The sequence below is a fragment of the Apteryx rowi genome, unplaced genomic scaffold (assembly GCF_003343035.1).
Source record: "Apteryx rowi isolate R43461 unplaced genomic scaffold, aptRow1 scaffold_125, whole genome shotgun sequence".
NCBI classification, from domain to species: domain Eukaryota; kingdom Metazoa; phylum Chordata; class Aves; order Apterygiformes; family Apterygidae; genus Apteryx; species Apteryx rowi.
Window position 1 is genome coordinate 1311962 of NW_020447475.1, and position 13046 is coordinate 1325007.

Sequence of the window (13046 nt, forward strand, 5' to 3'; positions counted from 1 at the left end):
CTCCCTGATGTTTTCTTAGCCTAAGTGTAGTACCATAGAAATGCCTAGGGTTATTTTGAGTCCCAGAACAGTGTGTTCATGCATCCTCATGTGATATTTTGCACAAGCTGATGAATGTGGTGAAGAGGCAACTAGGTGGCTCCACATGGAGCCAACTTGGATGTGACATAGCCAGGGACACAGACTCGTTGGACTCAGGATGGATCTTTGTGGAGCCAACCCAAGTGTCCAAAAGCTGCCTTCATGCTGCACTGCACCTGGTTACGTTTGTCCAAGCTGTTGAGCATGGAGCCCAGCACAGGTGTGGCAGCATCTGTAGTACAGTATATCTACAAACCAGGTAATCAGCTAGCAGATAAGGAGAATTTTCATGTATGTGAAAGTATCCCTTTGTTTAAAATACAACAGTGGACTTCTGTGAGGAAAAAATGGAGACAAAAACAAAGGTGCACGTGTGTAATTTATTTTTAACACAGAAATCACCAAGTTTAAACAACTAATGTTTAAATTGCACTCTTCAGTCTAGTATTAAAATAATGCCACTGAAAATAATACGTTAAAATTGTTTAAATGAGCACGAGAACAAAACCAGAAAGAGTTCTATCTCTAGCAGTTCCTCAATTTCTTAAACATGCGAGCTTAATTTAATGTTCTGTTCTGTTCCTCTTTCTATGCAGTAGGCACATACATGAGGCATGGAGACAGAATAGGAATAGGAACGGAACAAAGCTCCATCTCTGTAGACCCCTTTGTTCAGTTCAAGGTTGTCAAGGAGACAATTGGTTTTACTATTCAGTTTTATTTAGTATATGAAGTGTTTCTGAGTATCTAGCAGCTTTTATTCTTACCAAATGTGTGTATTTCTGTAGATTAAATTCTTGTCCAAAGCATGTTTCCAGACCTGAGGTGGGATTTTTTCTTTCTGACCAAGATTGTCATGTGTTGAGCAATCTTTTCACCATCCTTAAAGTTTCATTGCCTGGGGATAATATGGGTAAGAGAGGGCATATTCTAAGGTAAAACAAAACTGGAGAATATGGTAAATATTATTTGTGGCTCAGCTCCAGTGTAAGTAATAGGCTGCAGGAGACCTTGTCCCAGATAAAAATCTGAGCATAGAACCAATGGGATAAGAGTTCAGTTTTGAGGAACTGAGCTCTCTTTTGCCTGTTTCTTGCTAGGCAAAATATCTGGAAGCACCACTGAACAAATCAAGAAAGTAGTCAATGTGGCTGGGATAATCAAACAAACACCTATGGCATTTAATATGCAGCCATTCAACACCTTGCTCGATGCATTTAATGTCTGATATGTGGACAAGTTGGTTAGAACAAAAGCCTTTTACCATTTAAGTTAGCATACTTGTGGCTAGCTGCTCCAAGTTCATAGCCTTTCCTCTGCTCCGAGTACTTCAATCAAGGTAGCTTTTCTTGCTGAAGGCTTCTTTTTGCACTGATCTTATAACTAACCTTGTGCATCATCCTTGTTTTGAAACAGTTGCAGTTACAGATGTTTGACATTGTTTGTGCTACCTCATGGGCCAATCGAGACAAATGCTGTGAGCTTCCTGGCTTGGTAAGAATGAATTTCAATGACTGCAGATTTTACCCTTTTTTTTTTTTCTTTTATTGAGATGAATATTTTTAAAGGGAATGCATGGGTAGAGTTTTCAAAAGAGCCCAAGTGTGTTTGGATTAAATGTCCTATTGAAAGTCAATGTGATGTGTGTTTCTAAATCACGTAGGTGCTTTTGAGGCAGCCACACGATATTATGTATTAGATTCATAATATTCTCAACTTCTGAATCAAAGTTTTGGACATCAGGCTCTTCCTATCTTGACCTTTCCTTAGAGAGATGAAGAAAATTGCCCTTCCCTTCCTCATGCTTGTTCCTGTTCAGAAGCTAACAAGGGACCCCTTGGACCTCCTGGACCACCGGTAAGGCTTTATTCAGGTTTGTACTCAACTATTTTAAATAGTTCACTGGCCATCTTTATTCCAAGATGTGGGAATATACTGCCATCATACAAGTAATAAGGTTAAACTAGACTTTCAAGTGTTGGCAAAGATATAAAATTATATTCCATTTATTTAGCAAAGGTGCCAAGTAATACATTGTAACAAACCTCCTCACCTAATAAGTGAATCAAATTCTTAATGGTCTAATCCAGGCAAGAATAAGTTAGCGTAATCTCTAGACCTTGAACCATATCTGAAGCGTTACTAAATATATCATAGTAAGTGCCATTTGTTTTCTTTCTTTTTTTTTTTTTTAAATCATCTGCTGTCTGCTCTAGCATACATGTATTAAATATAGCTTTAAATTTAGCTTTCTGAAATACTTAGTTTATGGTATACTTACGAATTAAAGGCTTGGTGTATGACCATGTCCTTTGTGTGGTAAAAGATGAAAGAAGACTGCTGTTGTGGAAGGCCTGCCGAAGAGCTGAAACACCTATTGGAAAGCAGAACCCAAAGTGCATATTCTTTTGTGAGGTCCTGGAGGCGGAGAGATAGCCAAGAGAGGCGAAGGGGAAAGAAGTGGATGTCCCTCCTTCTTTCCACTTTATTCCATGCTGAAGGATGGACTGAAGAGTGTATATTGAAATTTGAATTGAAACCTTTTCTAGCTTGCCTGTGAATGGTGAAATGCACAGGGTCACTTTTCCCTATATTTTAYGTAACTGGTAGCAGTCTAACTGTTAAGATCTAGCTTAAACTGTACAACTAGGCTCCTTGCATAATCAGTGAGATAAGGTAGTCTCTTCTAGAGGGCAATAATTTCACTTCCATCTCAAGGTAGTATCTTAGAAAGTTGGGATAAATCTTTCTCTTCACTGGCTTAAGGAAAACTCAGATAATGGATCAGACCAGACAACTGATATATGGATGACTAAAGTCAGATAATTGAATTTCACATCACATGGCTGATTTTTAGCAGTTTAGGTTGTCAGCTGTGTTTCTGACATTTTATATTGAGATATTTAAGAAAAAAAAAAAGATTCTAGGTAAATTAATATATCATATGATATGGTTGCGACATTGCAACAGTGGAATTGTGGATAGCTGTAGTGCAATAAAAATTTAAGAAAATACAAATACTAAGGTGTGCAATGGATTTTTAAATTCTCATTGATAGGGCTCAGCTTCTTTTATGTTACTGCTTCTGTTTCCCCAGATTTTAGGTAGTGTAAAGATAGCCAGCTTTTTCATAGTTTCCTAGACAACAGGTTGGAAAAGATCTGGAATCATCAAACCCAGACCCCTTTGCCTGGACTGTGATTTTAGCTTACTCATTTCCTCTGAGCATTTAGTCTGCTCTTAAACATTTTTAGGGGCCACATTTATCTCCCAAGGCAAATTATTTGTATAGTCCATGTGCTGAACTTGGGCCCCTACCACTTACTGGAAAAAAAACACTAATGGAAGAAAAATACTATGCAGGAAAAAAAATGGAAAAGATTGAATTTGGGTAGAAACTCTTGCATGCAGATGCTAAAACCTTTCAAGTTATGGATACAAAAACTTGAAAAGGATCTCAGGAAGAATTCTTTCTTATGCAAATATCTAACCAAAGAGGTGTATCTTGAACAAGAAAAAAATGATTCTTTTTCCTGTTTTATTGTAGTTATAAATCAAGTATGGATTAAGGATTTAATTCTTATATTTAGGAGTCCCAATTTGTGTTCTGTGAAAAAGGCAATGGGGTACTTCACGTGAAAATGCAAGTGAATTTGAGTAGTTTTACCACATTTCACAGTAAAATGAAATATGTTTAAAAATATATGTATATTTGATTGGAAGGATGAGTTTTACCAGCACAGTTCAGAAGATATGCAGATCAGGACTCACCAAAGCTTAATCCAGCAATGAAATAATGTACTTTTATTTATTACGGTTAAGATTAGCAATATTCGAGTAGCAAAGTTGCATGCAAGAGGAGGTTTGAAATCAAACAGAAGAATCGTTGCCTCATCATGGGAGCCTGTAATTCTAGAACTCAGCCTCTTATGAGTGACACATTTTTTGTCAGATAGTTAGATGGCATAGTTCTGGAAAAAGTTAGAAGCCTAGGAAAAAGCAGAACAAAAAACCAAGTCAGTGCTCATTTTTGAGCCAACCAAGAGTCAGAAAGTCGCATGTGCTATGTCTGGTCAGTAATGCTCCAAGCTGTTAAAATGTCATGTGACTTTTCTCTAAGCCAAGGATATTTCTGTTTAAGGGATCAGGATTCTTCCGTGTAGCTAATTTGAGAGATTATATTGAAAAGACTCAAAATAAAACCCTTCTATTTGTTTGTGATGATATCTCTGAAAATATTTTTAAAAATCTTTTAGGAAGTGGGTGATTTGGGGTAAGACAAAGTTTTGTTTAGAGTTAAGATTATATGGCAGTTTTCCTTATGGGTTACCGTTTTCATGGCTTAATCTTTGCCAGAATTTGGTCATGCTGTCTGAAGTTCCCCGTGCAAAGTAAAATTAAGATAGCCCACAACCCTGCTGCCTGCATTTTAAAAGGAGTGCTGCAAAACTGGAGAAAGTGAGGAAGGAGACAAAAATATTTTTGGAGGACTGGAGAAGTTTAATTGCAATGAAAAACATTAAGTGCCTCATATGTTTTAACTCAAAAAGAATATAAAGAGGTGACTTGATAACAGTTGATTAAGGTCTGTTTCAGGGAGAAAGTACTGGCTTCTAAGGAGTTATTTAAAATAACAGAAAAAGGCATAGTAATTCTTGGGTAGAAGTAGAAGTCAAAGAAATGAAAAATTTGAAATTGGACACACAAGTTTCATAGTGCAGGGGATTAACCACTGAAACTTCTGAGGAAGATGAGGGAGACTCTTGTGATGTTTTCAAATTGAATCAGTGCTTTTTTACAAACTGCAGCCTACTGGATTCAAAACATGGATAAGTGGGCTAAAGTCCATGTGAATAGGAAAGCATATGATTCAATGGCTCCTCATCAGTCTATGAACATGATTGATTTTTAAATATATATCCTTCTTCAATAAACAGGTTCACTTGTTTCTGAGAATGAAATTGGAGAAAACTGTGTAATTTTGTTTATGTTAACGTTACAGTTATTTTGCTGAGCATTTGCATCAGAATTTTTGATCGGATAGAGAGGTTTCCAGGTAGGGGAAAGGGGAGAGGGAAGCTGCTGGACTGGAACGCAGAAGTGTGAGGACCAGGAATTTGGGAACTTGCAACTGGAACATGATTCTGTGGAGCATGTGGGACAAGATTTAAGGGTCAGAGAAGAGGTACTGGATGTGGAGCTGAGGCCTGATGGCGATGGAGTGGGTAGTGGGCGTAGAGTTGAGGCTTGGGATGGAAGTGAGAAGAATGAGGGCATTGGGACAAGGTGTGGAAAACTGATCATACAAATAAAGTGAAGGTATCATAATACTTTCATTGAAGGGCAAGAGCAATCCTGGTACTTCCAAAAATTTCCATTGTTGGCATTCCTATTTGAAGTCTCATAGATACTAAATATGCATTTAATCTGATATGCATATTTTATATTTTTATGTCTTTGATGTAGTTTTTAACTTTGATGTAGTTATTTTTATAACTATTTACTGTAGCTTCTAAATAATGCTAGTTCGCTATGGTGCCTAACTGTATGAGGTGCTCTGTGAGTACAAAGATGGACAGAGTCCCTGACCTTTAAAGCTCATATCCCAACAGATTAAGTAATATATTGGGGTGAGGGAAGAGGGAAATTGATCTGAAAAAAATGAAAATAAACCTTTACTTATATTGTCCTAGAGGAAAAAACACATCCAGCATATATATACAAAACACATTCATGGAAGCCGTCCATAGGTATATGCAACTCCAGTGTCTCAGATGATACTAATAAAGAAAGGAAGCTAAGGCAACAGTTGGCTATCAAATGATTAACAGATGTAAGCATCACTGAAGAAAGCTAAAAGAGAAAGTTGAGAAAGTTAGAGAGACAGAGGGGTGTTTTACCTAAGAATAGCTCTAAATCAAACCTTGATAAGTCTAGTAGGTCTGGGAGTTGCAGCTGCAGTTGGTTAAAAATATGCCTGAGTCATTGAACACTCACCCTTTAACAATGTGATGATCTTGGGGTGAACTGACAGATGTGTGGGAGGTTTCAGCAACTGGAGGGAACCCGTGACCACGTGTGTGCATTTCCTTGCACATCGTAGCTTTCAGCAGTATTTTGTTTCTTACATGCTGTGCATTCTTGGCTCTGGGATGTGTTTAAGTCCATGTTTAAATCCGCTCCTATGTATGACCAAACTTAAGTGTGTTCTTAGTTTAATTGCTCCAGCGGAAGGATATGGACAGATACTCTCTGATTCAAGAACAAGAAAGAAGTGTTTGGGCTTCCCTGGATTTGATTTGTGTTTGTTTGAGAAGTTTGCTTTTCAGCTGGTCCTGTGCTTGTGCCTTACAGGGCGGTCCAGGTGTCAGAGGTGCCAAAGGTCATCGTGGTGATCCAGGTCCAAAGGTACTTTGTACAGCACTATACAATGGTCAAATGCACAGGTTCATGGTTTCTCTCTGCTGCATGTAAACCTTGAAATGAGTTCCCGATTGTCTCTGATGTTGCTGAGGAAAAAGCATAGCAAAATGCTGTTGGTGTTTGGTGTGTCTCTTTTCATAACAATTGCTTGTCATGTTTGTTCCTTGATAAAGGAAATAAAATTTGGAATGCTGTTGTGACAGCATAAATCTTCATTATTTGTATGTATAAAGGAACCAGGCCTTTTTAGATTGAACTCTAACTGGTCAAGTGTTACTCATATTTCAGATGTTTTTGAGTCTATCAGTGTTTAATTCTTCAAACAGAAGTTGCCTTTGTCCAGATGATAGGAGTTTAACTTATGTCCTGTGCTACTTTAGGGACCAGATGGACCTCGAGGTGAAATTGGTGTTCCAGGACCCCAAGGACCTCCAGGACCTCAAGGACCCAGTGGACTTTCTATTCAAGGGCTTCCAGTGAGTCTTATAAGCAATAGAGTTCTGTTTTCACTGTGATGTTTAGAACAACACATACCTTGGATTGAACAGAAATATCTTTTGGTGTCCTGATCAGAGTCTGAATTTCAGAATTTCAGTGTTTAAGGTAAAGTCACAGGTTTGGGTTTAACTTACAGTGGACCAGCTGACCAGTGGTTCAGCATCAACATGCTTGTTTGTATGTGGAGCTGAACTTTTAGTTAAGCTGGAGAGATTTGACCACAAGTTGAATATGGCCCAGGTATTAGCATCCAAGCCTGGAGACAAGTGAAAAAAATTTCACTGGGTTGTAACATGCTCCAGAAACAAAATGTTAGTATTATTTTACCCTTTTCTTGTTGTGGTATTGCTCATCTCAGATCAATTCTGATTTGAAAGGCATACCCAAGCAAAAACACCGCACTCACTGCAAAATTAAGCAATAGCAATTGCTACACTTACAGAGACTATCATCAGAGGAGATGATTAGGCCTGGAGCTTGGAATGCAGTTGTGGAGTACGTCTCAGAATTTCGTCATTAAGACACATTGGTAGAATAATTAATCACCAGCAATAATCTTGTCTTATAAACATTTCCTGTAGGCATCTTGAAATACACAGGCCTTCAAAGGTGCCAGATACATCTCTACCCACTAGACTTTTCTTTAAAATTTACTACCGTATAATACACTTCTTTATAACCAATGTATGAGATACAACTGTAAAAATATAATGAAGTGTTTTATGAAAACTGTATGTTCTTGATGATCTCATCAGAGAATAATAAGGAATACATTAATTATAAGGCTATTTTCAGTTCTTTCATAGAAAATTTGTTTCTGTATAAAATTTTTTTAAATTAGTTTATTATCCAGAAAATTATATCTTTATCATATATACCTACCATAGAAACATGTAGTTTCCATAGAACTCCATTGGTGTCATCATTATGGGAAATATTSCTGAGGGCTGAAGAGAAACAGATTCGTTTGAAGATAAAAGAAAACAACTTCCTTTTTGTAACATAAAGACCACAATTTTGTCAGGTTAATTCTGAAGTCTTTTAAAATGAGTTTCCTTTTCTTTATTTCCCATGTAAATACTTCATTTACAATTTTGCAAATGTAGTCTGCAGATTTGCTCTTATTAGGAAAAATAATCTATCTTGTTGTTCTTTGATTAGTTTGTTTTTTCTCAAGATGCTGAAAGTAACTATTAAAACCAGAAAAGTGACCATGTATTTGGTTTATTATGTGTGATTCTTAATCTGCAGGGTCCACCAGGTGAAAAGGGAGAGAAGGGAGATCTTGGTTTTCCTGGCCTACAGGTATTGCCTTAGTTATTGTTTCATCTGTCACTTACTGAGTAAGTTTGAATGTCGAATTGACATTGTTGTGAACTTAAGGCACGTGTCCAAAGCTGTTGAGAAGTGTGTTGCTTTTGTGAATATGAGAGGAGGTTTAAAATCAGGAATCCAGGGTATGCTGATATGCAGTGACCAAATCATTCAGGGTCTGATTTTAAAGAACCAGTTAATCTTCTTGACCTTGTTAAACACTGAAATTGGGTCTTTCTAGGCTCAGAGGCTATCCATTCTTAGATTTCTGCTTGCATATTACTGTCTGCTTGTTTTCATTTTAAACCCATAAAATTGCACCTGGAGTTATCTAGGAGGATAGATCAGCCACTTAATTTTTTTGACTCTATCTTTCATAAGATCAGTATCTTAAAAAGCTGTAGTGCACAGTGAATCTTTTCTCAGTTTGGTGACCGGTATTTAGTGTATAGAGTTTGCATTTCCTAATTTCAATTTATTGCTGCTTCTCAGGATCATTTGCTCTTCCTTTTACAAATGCTTTTCTGCTGCTGATTATATCCCGTCAATATTTGTTGGTTGTTACCACATTCCCTGTCTCTTGTTACCGTGTGCTAGGGATAGTAAACTTGTACAGTCTTTCCTCATAAATCAGTTTTGTTAGCCTCCTGCACCACCGCAGCAGTGGTCCCAGACTGCTGCTCTGTGGCCTTCCATGTGCCAGAGAGTGAGATTTCATTTGAAGAATGTGAAACTCTGCTGGATGTAACTCATGAAATCATTCTTGGTCAAGTATTTCCCCCTTTGCTACTACTGCACTGACTTCAAATAATATGGTAACAGACTCCATTTTAAAAACAGGAGAGAGAAATGGTTAAGGGACTGATGTAGTGCAGTGGAGTTGCACTGATTTGAAACTGGAATGATGTAAGAAATTGAGCTCTCTTTTCAGCTTAATGGAGTAGGAAGCCTGACTTGACTAAGTAGTCTGCATTATTCACAGAGGATTGTAGTGAGTGGATATGAAACCTGTGCATTTTAACAAGGTCTGTTTAACCATCTCTCATTTGACAGAAATGCTTTCTTTACTGAATCTCTTCTATGGCTCCACCCAGTATCTAAATTCCCTAGTTCCTCCCATTGATCCAAAAGCATTTAATACAGTTTCATTGGAAAGTGATTTTGTTGGACTGTATTAAGTTGATCTCAGCATTTGCCCTCTCTTTATAATGCTTAGGGTATTCCAGGAGCATCAGGTTCACCGGGAAGAGACGGAGCTCAAGGTCAAAGGGTAAGGTAAAATGAATGCATTGTCTGTTTGTTTTAAGAATTTCCATTCCATAACCCGCCTGGATGCAATCCTGTGCAATGTGCTCTAGGTGACCCTGCTTGAGCAGGGGGATTGGACTAGATGATCTCCAGAGGTCCCTTGCAACCTCAACCATTCTGTGATTCTGTGATAAGGGATATGTTTGCCGGTGTGGTTGATTTATTATACTTTGCCACTTCTGGAGACCCATATGTCTGCACCAGTCAGCAGAAAAGGCAGAGATGGGGTGGAGTATCTTTTCATGTATTAGATCAGGGTTGAGAAATACTAGAATGGTAATGAGGAACCTTGTACTGTGTTTGTATTTAATCTATTTCATAGGAATAGATGTCACCTGTGACCAGCACTGCCAATTAGTACATTTGCATATACATTTAAAATTGGATGCTGGGTAAATGTTACGATTAGCATGCAATCCAATGCAACAATCTAAAATTGCTTTCTAGCTAATTAACAAATAACGAAGACAACTACAAAGGGAATTTACTTCTGAATGTAGAAAAATACATTTGAAAACTACTCAGAGTAGACATTTAGTCAACTTTCTTCTGCTTGTGGTAGAACAAATGGAAGTAATTACATTCTGTCTAGGTATTGGTAAAAGAACTTTCATATTAATTTAAGCAGTTAAATCTGTAAGTGCTTTCCCAGGCTCCTTAGAAACGATTATCAATCCTTATTGACTGGACTTTCAAAGCATCATCTAACAAGTCTTTTCTTTCATATTATTAGTCAGGTACTTGAAAGTGATTGTTAGCGTAGTACAAGGGTACTCTTTACAGCGGAAGTTCACTATTAAATATGACTTTTAATTTCTCTTAAACAACATTTATATATTTAYGATCCTTTTTGGGGATATTTTATGTGACTTTAACTGCAGTGAAATCTGGAGTTTCTTTGGGTTTCTGGCATTGAACTGAGAGTTTATTATAAAATAATCCCTACAGTAATACGTGTGTTTAAGACCACTATTACAAATTTAAGCATGTGCATATCTTTAAATGTGTAAGGTATTCCACTGAAGTTACTGTAGAGTTTGGGCCATGTGTTTTTTTTCTTCCTCTAAAATCAAGAGAAGAAGGTATTTTTATTGAAAGAAAATTTTGCACAACATTATCACCCAGTGAGTGAAATAGGAAGGTAAATGTATTCCTTTTCCCAATTTATAATACTACTATGACTTCTTCTGTATAGAAGCTCTTTTCTTTTGCGTGTCTTAAGTGTGTCCTTTTTGACTTACTGGAATTTTCTACCCTAAATTCCCCAAGCTTGGTGTCACCTGCTCATAAAGACTTAGAGCCTGACTGACATTGGGGTTCTTGCCACCATCCTGTCTAATCTTGCTCATAGCCAGGTCCAGGTGACTTGGTGCTTGAAGTTGTGGCAAGTGGTATGTGCCTCCTCTTTCTGCATTTCTGATTGCTGGGGACACTGAGTATTCCACAGTGTCAGGAAGAAGAGAACCTTATGTTTTCACTTTATGCTGTAGCTAATTTTATATTTAGCAGTGGAGGTCCTCAGCCATGTCTTGATGTCAGCCAGCAGTTCAGAACTGGTCTAGTTCTCTTGCATGTGGAACTCAGCAGGTTGATGCAGAGGGATGACATTTCAGAGAAAAGCAGGGGAAAAGACTAGCGTAGGCAAAGGCTTTTGATACAGTCAGGAAAAGGCATGTAGTGCTGCTTCTGTAGAAGGCCCCAGTGTCATCTGTAATAAGGCAGGCAATTAAATAAATTGCCATTTTATATAGAAATGATAATCATGATTGGTTCATGAGTTCACTTTCTTCTGATGTTAAACAAAGGAACTACATAAATTGCCTAGATCTCATAGAGTCAGGCCTATTAGCCAGTTATTTGCTCTATGCGACCCTTATGCAGTATTGTCCTGCTGCAATTATTTCTATGGCAACAAACAATGATGTTATACTAATTTTATGGTGGTGTAACTCATTTGATTCCAGTGAAGTTATGACAACGTAATTGCTTTTAATGGGTGAAGATTCAAACCAGTGATTTCACTACACAATCTCTTTGAAGGGCAAGCACTGGAGAAAGGCGTCATTCTAAAAGGCATGACTGCAGCAACAGCAAAAGGGAGCTGGAAAACTACTAAGAAATAAATTGCCTTTTTGTATAATATACCCTTTGTCAAGCTTCCTCCTCTTAGCCAAGTTCTCAAACTGTTTTGCAGTTTTTATACAACTAGAATTGAGATTTTCCATGTTATTCTTAGCTTAGCCATCATTTTCTCATTAGTATTTGTTATTCATTGAAATATTTTAATTATAGTGGATCCAGTGCTGTAAAGCACTTAAACAGATGGCTAAATCACACTGAATTTAATGGGAGGTAAGTATGGGACTGGTATTTAATGGGAGATATGTGAGAGCTTTGCTGAACTGGGGATAATGTGATAAGATTCAAGAAGTCCTTGAATGGAGAGTTTTTTCTTCTAGTTGCTAGTAGTCAAAATCACTTCACTTTTACTTTTCTTTTTTCTTCTTCTTTGTTTTAATTTCTAGCATTCATCATTTCTGTTTTTATTGTTGAAATCAGTTGAGAAAAGGTCTTTTTCTTCCTCTTATTATTTTAATTCAAGAATGAGTCTACAAAAGTTCTTTTTGTATTTCTGAACTTCTGATTTTTAATCTCTGGTTTATATATTTATGTTTTTCTTGGATTTTAGTAACTCATTTTAAAAAAATAGAGCATCTGCCCTAATCAGTTGTGTAGAATTCAAACAGAGATCATTTTCACAATGAATCACCCACCCTATGAAAAAAGTGAGGTGAAATAAAATTACTATGTGAAGGTTGAAACAGAGTAAAAAAATGTGTTTTCCAATAATAAAGCAAACTCTCTGAATAGCCATAATAATGTTTTTAATCTGTCTGGTAGCTGGTTTAAATCTACATTTCAGAGTCACACTAAGAACAGTCCCTTCCCCTCTTGTCAGCTTCCAGTTATAAAAGAATGTCATAAAAAAAATTATAAAATCCAAGATGGTTTCTTCTAATTTTATGGCTGGGGACATGGTTTTGTTTTGAAAATATTTGGTGTCCTCTCTTGCTCTCTCATATTTGTAACCGACCATATAAAGAAGTTGTACTAAAGACATCAGATTGTGTTTCTATGCCAACTCTCCCAAGATAGCATGTTTAAAAAATAGTTAGATTTGCACATGCTAGAGAATCCAGACTGACATCATGCTGTTGGTTAGTGTGTGGCCAGAACAGTCAGTAATTAGATTCTCTTGTGCCTTTGATTCATCTCTTTCAGCAAGAGTATAAAGTTTGGAAGCAGACTGAGACTTGCCCTTTTTTAGAGGTGTCAGTAGAGGGGAAAAAGTCTTTCCTTTCCCATATCTCCCATATACCATGGCTCATATCCAAGGCCAGGTCACAGTTACAATTCCCATT

At 37.2% G+C, this 13046-nt stretch overlaps 1 protein-coding gene across 1 annotated transcript in view; it reads left to right on the top strand.

The window, feature by feature from the left end:
• COL14A1 (collagen type XIV alpha 1 chain) overlaps positions 1-13046 on the top strand; it is a 134157-nt gene that overhangs the window by 96730 nt on the left and 24381 nt on the right. The window contains exons 34-39 of the mRNA XM_026055693.1: positions 1498-1575; positions 1852-1938; positions 6436-6489; positions 6885-6980; positions 8254-8307; positions 9533-9586. Of these exons, the coding sequence (XP_025911478.1) occupies positions 1498-1575; positions 1852-1938; positions 6436-6489; positions 6885-6980; positions 8254-8307; positions 9533-9586 (423 nt within the window). The remainder of the gene's footprint in view (positions 1-1497; positions 1576-1851; positions 1939-6435; positions 6490-6884; positions 6981-8253; positions 8308-9532; positions 9587-13046) is intronic.